Source organism: Notothenia coriiceps, unplaced genomic scaffold (assembly GCF_000735185.1).
Source record: "Notothenia coriiceps isolate Sejong01 unplaced genomic scaffold, NC01 NC01_scaffold00037251, whole genome shotgun sequence".
Taxonomy (NCBI): Eukaryota; Metazoa; Chordata; class Actinopteri; order Perciformes; family Nototheniidae; genus Notothenia; species Notothenia coriiceps.
The window spans coordinates 179,965-188,812 of record NW_011369952.1 but is presented as its reverse complement, the minus strand read 5'-3'; the positions used below and the strand labels follow the sequence as shown (position 1 = coordinate 188,812).

General features: G+C 42.4%; 1 protein-coding gene across 26 annotated transcripts in view; it reads right to left on the bottom strand.

Moving 5' to 3' along the window:
• Nucleotides 1-8,848, bottom strand: part of clasp2 (cytoplasmic linker associated protein 2) — a 74,584-nt gene that overhangs the window by 26,741 nt on the left and 38,995 nt on the right. For all 26 annotated transcript variants that reach the window (XM_010796814.1, XM_010796825.1, XM_010796816.1 and 23 more), the window contains 9 exons: nucleotides 3,864-3,940; nucleotides 3,650-3,742; nucleotides 3,404-3,549; nucleotides 2,606-2,741; nucleotides 2,414-2,484; nucleotides 2,184-2,243; nucleotides 1,958-2,035; nucleotides 1,293-1,460; nucleotides 88-128 (listed from right to left, as the gene is read on the bottom strand). In XM_010796814.1, coding sequence (XP_010795116.1) covers nucleotides 88-128; nucleotides 1,293-1,460; nucleotides 1,958-2,035; nucleotides 2,184-2,243; nucleotides 2,414-2,484; nucleotides 2,606-2,741; nucleotides 3,404-3,549; nucleotides 3,650-3,742; nucleotides 3,864-3,940 — 870 coding nt within the window. The remainder of the gene's footprint in view (nucleotides 1-87; nucleotides 129-1,292; nucleotides 1,461-1,957; nucleotides 2,036-2,183; nucleotides 2,244-2,413; nucleotides 2,485-2,605; nucleotides 2,742-3,403; nucleotides 3,550-3,649; nucleotides 3,743-3,863; nucleotides 3,941-8,848) is intronic.

Below are 8,848 nucleotides of genomic sequence, written 5' to 3'. Positions count from 1 at the left end.
GTGTGTGTGTGTGTGTGTGTGTGTGTGTGTGTGTGTGTGTGTGTGTGTGTGTGTGTGTGTGTGTGTGTGTGTTTGTGTTTGACTCACCTCGCCCCGGAGCTGCTGACCATTTAGAAGTCAGAGGCCGACTGCAAGGGAGAGAGAAAAGTAGGTCAGTCCACAACAGCAAACGAACACAATTCTTCTTTAGTGGTGGGCATTGTTTTAAATAAAAGCTTCAATATCTTTCAATGAAGAAGTGGTATTTCACAGCTTTGACCCAAAAAGAGGTTCAGTCCCTTCAACACAAATCTGAACAGATTTACAGTAAAGTGTAATTTTCCTGAGGGACCCAAGTGGAAATAAGCTTTAGGGCTTTATTATGTTATCCTGACTTTTCCTGTTATGTAAGCACTCACTGCCCTGGGATTCTTTAAATCAATGATTCAAAGAATCAATCAGAGAGTGCAGAAAGAGTGCAATGGGTGATCCAATTAGTGTGCCCTATTTCAACCAAAAAACACTATTTTTGTTTTGACATAAAACACATATTTTTTAAGTCAGTAGTTTGAACAATATTTTGATCATTTATGGAAACCCAAACAGTCAGAGGAAAATGTTTACATTTGTTCCACACACAGTTAATTCTTCTGATCAATAATCAAGTTATCTTTTTTTAATAATGTTCCCACTAACATGACATCTTATAGTAATGGAGTAAAATACAAATTGAGAGTAGAAGATATCACCTTAAATATGCTCACAGCATTATATACATTTGTCATTATAACATTGTGTAAGCAGCACTGAAAGGTTGCTTGTTCTCTGAGGCTCAGCTGCAGAGTTCAAACTATATTCTTCCACACTGACAACAAGTACATAATATAAAGCACTGTAGCAGGAAGGCATGTCTTTCTACTTTGATTACATTTCAGCTCACTCTGGCATTAAGTTTCATCCAGAAGGCCGGGTTAGACTGTAATGCTCTGAATAACCTTCTTAAAATGTCTTTGTTCCACCTCTGCAAAGCTTTAACAAAAGTGGAAGAAGTTTCTAGAGGCTTTCTAAAGAACAGCAGGAAGTCCACTTTGACTCATCAGAATTATTTTTCTTTTACTGATGCATACAGCAGAAAAGCTGACATTACGAGAGGTGGGACGAGAAAGTAGATTTAATCCATGTGCAGTGGGAGTGTGCAGGTCTACAGATTGGGTCTTTTTGAAACCTTCAAAAGACTCAAAAGAAGTATATCAAGAGGTCTATGTTTACTAAAGCGTCTAAACTGTGGAAGACAATGGCTGAGTGTTTATTACTTGAGGCTCTCCTGAGAGGAGGACGAGGAGCGGTCGCTCTGGGGAAGTGAGGCCACGCTGCCGGAGCTCTTCAGGCAGGACTGCAGAGTCTTCTGGTAAGACGGCTCCAAGGAGTTGTAGAGAGCGTCACACTCCGATGGGAAATGGTTCCTCAGACCCCAATACGCCCTGAGACAGGCAGCAGGGAAGATGGTAACAGATGGAGGGGGACACAGAAAAGGAGGAAGAATCAAGGGATTTAGAGAGAAAAAGGAGGACAGTGAGATATAGATAGAATAGAATAGAATTGGGGGGGATGAAACCCTCTTTAACGGTCACACATGCAGAACACACAGTGACATTTGTTCTCTGTTTTTAACCCATCCTAGTACCAGGAGTCTAGTACTAGGAGCAGTGGGCAGCTATTGTACAGCACCCAGGGAGCAATGGGAGAAGGGGGGTCCGGTGCCTTGCGCAAGGGCACCACGGCAGGGCAGGAGGTGAACTGGGACCTCTCCAAGTAGCAGTCCACACTCTATATTTTAGGCCTGGTCGGGGACTTGAACCGGCGACCCTACAGCTCCCAGACCAAGCCCCAACTGACTGAGCCACTGCCGGACACGAGTAGATATTTCACACTACTCGTGTTTCATATGATTTCATTTTCCTGAATGCTTGCTTCTTACTTGCGAGCCTCCACTCTGGCCTCTGAGTCTGCATCTCGAAGCCCCTTCTTGATGCTCTCAACCAGCACTGCTGTGTGCCTGCAAGGAAAAGATGCAGGGTGTTAAATGTATGTCAACCTTGCAGGATTAAAACATGTTTATTTTCCTTGTCAATCACACTTATGTGAATCTTGCAAAGTAGAATTTTGCATGGTTTGCTCTGAGCCATGTCAGAATAAATCCTCACCTCTCCAAAGAGTGGGTTTGCCATTCCTGTAGCAGAAGGTCCAGGAAGTCATAACAGCGCCTGGAGATGACACAGATTAGGATTCTCATTATCACAAAACACATTATCTTTACAACATCATCATCAGCAGCACCATCGTTTTAGGATCTAATAGTTTCATGGTTTGAGACCTGCTGATAGCACAATTAGGCTTTTTATCACTGTGGTGTCAACATCCATGGTAATCTCACCTTCTGACCGACACAGACTTGGATGCGCAGTGACTGGCTATCAGGGGGATGAGTCTGGGGACGTGGGTGTGCTGCAGAGAGAAAGCAGAGCATGACAAAGATATGAAAGGGATAATAATCCAACAATCAGTCTATAAAGCTAACAACGAAGAACCTCAACGAAACTGTAAGAAGCTCAGTTGCAAGACTTACCCGTATGATGATGCGGATAGCTGCCACGCCGGAAGAGGCCATGACTTTGGCGCAGTTTGGGACGAGGTTGAACAGGACGGGAACGATACCTTCTGCTCCGTGGTCAAATTTATTCCCCAGCAATGTTGAAAGGTGGCTGCAAGAATCCACAACAAACACATGTTGGAAACACAGAGCAAAATCCAAAAGGTGAAAAGTGTCATAAAAAGATGTGTTGGGATGGGAGTGCCATCTCATCGCCGGGGACTGTGTCCAGAATCCCACAAATATTGACTTTATAATGCAATAGTCAGCTGGTGGGGTTTGGACTGTGAAGAGTTTGGCATTAAAAGCCAAACATTTAGTGGCCATAATTGACACTGATCTTAATTAATGCATATTGAAATAAGTTTGCCTCCCATTTTATATATGTAGTTGATGACTATTGTAAAGGAGGAATAGGCTTATTTTCTGTTTTACCCCACACAGTCGGTATAAAGAAAGTATTCTTTAAGCTGCTTCTATTCCTGATAGGCCAGTTACTTCGACCACATTGCCTCTTTAAGTGTGTTTTTGCGATGAATCCTAAAGAATTCTGCTTTAAAAGACCAATGTAAATAAAGTGTAAATTAGTTTTCTCTTAAGTAGACCCTCTTATGAGGATGTCTCCTGTCTGTAGAATCAATTATGCAGTTCTTAATGTGTTTTTTCCATCAAGTTTTTTGCTTATATTTGTAAAACCTTGAACGGTACTCTCCTCTCTCTACTGGTTCGGACACTGCCTCTGAGCTGAGTGGTATCTATCTAATCATCACTCACGCCACAGTGATGCAGGCCTCTCGGACCACTTGTGAGCGCAGGTCTTTAGCCGACAGTTTGAAGGCTCCATCCAGTAGCCGGAGGTGCTGGAAGAAACAGTCGTAGGTGGTAGCGCCCGCCACCAACAGTGAGCGGATCTTCTTCATCTGTAAAAAAAACAAACATTAAAAACACTGATTATGACCAAAGAAAGCAGCGTCAAAAAAGGTCATTACTTAAATTGAAAATGAAGTTGAAAATACTGACAGCGGCGGCTCTCTGGTCCCATTCGTGTTTGTCGTCGGAGCAGATCTCACGGATCTTGTTCAGGTTGTCTTCGAGATCCCTCGCCGAGTAAATCTGCATTGAGACATTTGAAACAGAGTTAAAAAAAGACATTTTGACCTTGATAGCCAGTCTCATTTAATGCATAAGATAAGGTGTGAGACTTTCTGTAAGTCTGCCTCTGGATGTAATGTACCTGGACAGTAGGGACATCTGTGAAGGATCTGATGAAGTCCTCTTCATCCATTCCGCCGCAGGCACTTTCCTTGGATACTAGAAAATCAGAGAAGAGTCTATTAATAAATATGTGTGTGTTCCTTTACACACACACACACACACACACACACACACACACACACACACACACACACACACACACACACACACACACACACACACACACACACACACACACACACACACACACACACACACACACACACACACACACATCCATAAAATTACTTATTTACATTCATTATTGTACACTTTGAAGTGCATATCCCAAGCAACCACCATCATTGACTCTAAAGGGACAATAACATCTACCAACTGCCTCGATGCTCCACACAAAACCCACACACACTAATGACCTGTTTGGTGGGGACTGAAGGCTGCCCATTAGTCAGGTTTGTGAGAGCACAGAGAAATTGATTAGTTAACGGCTGGAGTCATTAGAGGAGAAAAGGCTGGCATTGGTTAATGAGAGCAACACCATCGCTTGGAGAGATTCTGTAGCTGCTCAACATGGGACAAACAACGTGTCAGTGTAGCCTACTGTGAAAAATGTAAATGTTTTCTTTAACTATTCTTTTAACTCTACAGTCACTCAATGTGACTGGAACTGCTTCATTTGAATATCCTATGTCGGCAGCTAGTGGGAGGCTGAACGTCTGCAAGCTTTCAAAGCACTGATTAACAGCCCTGCAGGGAGGAACCAATCAGCTGCTTTTGTCTTCAGTTCAAATCTGAAGGATTAATTGCATGCATAGTCTTCTTTAACTTCCATATTACATATTCCACTATTTCAATTCTGACACCACAGGTCCCCCTCAGACCAAATTGGCTACAACTGTTTTAAAGTACAATCTGTTCCGGCATTGCCATATCATATGTGAAATGGCAAAAGACTGAAATGTTTCTAAATGTAGTGCAGATGTGAATATTGAAAAAATAATAACAGTACATGAAAAGTTATAAAACAGGCCACCACCAAGTAAGGCAATGTTAAGTCATGTTTGCATGTTAAAACAGTTTATTTACAACATTTGAGGGTAAAAATTATCTATTTTCAATCTGAATTTAAAATATGAATGGATATTGTGCATCACACAACAAACCTGTCCAAATGCATTGGTCTACATCTTAAAACAATCTGGTCAAAATCAGACCAAAAAGTATTTGTAGAGGTTTTGAATGAATTGCAGTCTCACTCACTTTAACCAATCGAGACACAAACTGCGACTTTTCAACCAATGAAGCAAAGGATCCAGATGGGTTACCAAGGCAACCGCCACAGTTCCTATCCTTGAGAAAGGCGGCAAAAGAGATTTACAACAAAACCCTGTTGGGTTTACGACACAGAGCCTGTAAAAGCTGCAACCACCTGGGGGCCAGAGCACGTGGGTCTGTGTTAGGCACACACACACACACACACACACACACACACACACACACTAAAGGTTAAAAACAGGTTTGCTGGTCTCTTGCCTTGACATTACCTTTGCTGTCATGGCAACTGTAGTAGGAGGGCGGTGGAGAGACGCAGAGACGCAGAGAGGGGATAAATACCAGGGGAGGAAAAGTTGGAGGAGAAAGAATGTAGTGCAGGAGGCAGGAGACTGGGGAGCAGGAGAGCAGGTGTGTGTGTGTGGGGGGGCTCACAGTCTGGAGAAGTGGCAGAAGAAATGGACAGGAGGCAGCCCGATGATGGGCAGGAGAAGGACAATTATGTTGCCTATTCACAGTGCTGACAGGTTGTTCCTTACAGAGCAATATAGTAAAGATATACAGTAAGCTGTACTTAAAATGGGAATACACTGGAGGGATTGCATATTGTAAAATCAATTGCAGGGTGCAGGACTGAGGGGGTTAATCAACCCAACAGTCGACCACACTTTATTTTGTATAATGGCCCTCATTTGATGTATTGGTTATTAAGGACATTAAATGCAGCAGTCACAACATGGGACTGATTAACATGCAGTGTCAGCACTCTTGAGGAATGTTTGGAATAAAATACTAATACATTATAGGCCAATCTATTGGTATTTGTAAAGCCTGGTTAGAATCCTGTCTAATTGTGTGTGTCAAATCTTTCCTGCAGCATCAATTAGTTTACACTATACTGTAATACTAAAAGTCCAGCATCATCAAACAACATCAGAAAATTTAATTCTTCAGAATCATTTGGCATTGAAAAATTCATTGCGAAATTAGTCTTTTAGATTGAATCACCCAGTTTGACAGACCACCATCATCTTTATCGCCTTATATTTCCATAGCTGGTGCAGACGGAGGAAAGGTGTGGCTAATGGTCTGCAGAGAGGAGGGCAGGGGAAGATCAAAGGGGCGACCAAATCAGAGCACGGATGACTGTGAGAGAGTGTGAGATTGGTGCGAATTTCATGAGTCATTAACAGATGTTAAACAGCCCGAGGCGACACATGAAATGATTGAAAAACTTCCTTTTGATCTCTCCCAAACCACTCTCCCCAGTTTCTCTCCCTGTGCACTTCTCAGAATTCCCTCTCTTCTTCCTCACCGCATCATCTTTCAGATGCAGCTCTTTTTACCACTCTGCTCTCTCTGCCAGCCTCTCTCACTCTCACACACACACACACACACACACAGTCACACAGTGCTCTGCACATATTCAATTCAGCCCATGTTTAAGACTAAGCTCAGTGCAATTACTTGCTTAACCTTTTACTGACTATCACTCATGTGTGTGTGTGTGTGTGTGTGTGTGTGTGTGCGTGCGTGTGTGTGTGTGTGTGTGCGTGCGGTGCGTGCGTGCGTGCGTGCGCGGTGCGTGCGTGCGTGCGTGTGTGTGTGTGTGTGTCGTGTGCGTCTAGTGTCCAATTTCAGGTTGAATCTTTTTATAACCTCACGTCTTCTTTTACACCTTACAGAGAAAAGTAATATTCTCACTTAGCAGTGATGGACCATTTGAATGTGTTGTATTTTCAAAAAATATATAATTCTATAAATTAGAAGTTCACCTTTTGTAAGGGCATAGGCCCAGATAGATAGATATATTTAAAATAGGCAAAGAGGAAGTTATATGTATAATAATCCAAATTTCGGGTTCACATTCACTGTTTGTTTTGGCGTTTATGTTGGCAGTGCCTCAGTGGTCATCCCACTGAGATCAAACTAGTTGGACCAGAAGAGTCCATCGTATTGTGTTGCTTTGACGGTCGATGCTTACTGGGTGTTCACATGCAACACAGCACACACAATAGCACAGCGGCACATCAACAGTGACTGTATGGGAAGACACAATAGGACATTGTGAAAATCAGAATCCGATGACATACAGTTCTGGTTGTGCTGCGTCTATACCTCGTCATCAGCGTGTAGAGTCACTCTGGAATCGTTCACCAGTGCACGGGACATCGTCTAGGTATGGTCACGCTGAATGAATTTGTTGTGTCATGGAAGAAAGCTCTAAGGCCATATGTCATGGCATATAGAGAGTACAAAGGGCAGAGGAGAAATTTATTATCATGCACTTTTATCTTGGTAGCGAGTGTATGATCTTAAGGACGAACATATTGAAGATAGCTTGTGTAGATCAATTCATGATCACTCTATATTATACAGAAGCGAACTCCTCTGTCTGGATTTGATGGAGGTTGAAATTGAATGTTCTGTTGAGTACATAAGCTATCACTGAGACCAGTATTTCATCTAGGGATATTATATATGGAAATATGACTTAGAGTAGTCTTGTAATGTTTACTATTCAGAAAAACGGGGCACTGATACTAGGGACTTAAAAGGCATTGTAATATGTCGAGGATGGTTTATGCTGTACATGTAAGATGGTGGTATATCTTTTTACTAATATATATGAAGTAGAAACTACATATAAGTGTCTACTTTACATCTATGATGATTTGTTTTTTGGCTCTCCTTGGTGTTGTATCTCTAGACTGTTGACTAGGATATAAATTGCACTCGCATTGATTTCTACTGAAGAGTATTTGTGTCATCAGTAGTGCGTGCGGGATATTTGTACCTCACTTGCTATAAGTTTGTATATCTTGTCTTATGTGTTACATCTTTGCTGTTATAGTATTTAAAGTCTTATAGCTGTATACCTATGCCTAGCAGGGAATACAATATAAATATATGTTAGAACCTCGTAAGTACCTCGGAGTATCTATGGTTCGATCTATTACACCACTTAATCCCAAATAATGTAGAGTGTGTTGTAGGTGCCTTAAATAACCCCTTATTTTATCTAGTGAAGTATTTTTATGTTCATATAATAGTGATTTCAATGCCCACCCCAAAATGATCAATGGTTCCATTCTTGTGCCACCCACTGGAAATGTCCTGGCTCTGCCACTGGCTGTGAGCTTGAGTGCTAACAGCAAGCGGCTGATGTTGTTTTTCTGTGGTTCATTGAAATGACGTGCACGGCTCCGCCTACACTGCGTTACTATAATTACCTGCCCCAGCTTACTAAACTGTAATGGACGCAGCATAAAGTGAACCAGTCCTAACAAGGCCTAACTATACCGTACTAAGCCGAGCAGGCCCTGCAATGGGAAATTAGTACCATTAGTTCATGAGAACTTTTACCCCCTTTTTAGTGCCTGCATAGAGAAGGTGGTACTTTCCTGGGCGAGAAAAAGTTCCATGAAACTGGAAAAAGTTTTGGAAGCCGCATTGTATTTGCTGGCATTAGCATTATTAGATTAAGCATTAGCCCGCGCACCAAACGGAGAGAGAATAATTTAATGGCAAACAAAAAGAAACATTGAGCGGTGGACGTGATGAAGATGTGTCGGTTCTGGTGATTTACTCGGAGGGGCTTCAGTAGAGCTGCTGGGAGTCCAAAAAAAGGCGCTCTCCGCGTGCCAAGATGCAGGAGAGGGCGCACAGCTGATCACCTGACGTCACTCACTCTGACAATGACACTCCGTACAGGGTGTGTCAGAGAGGAAT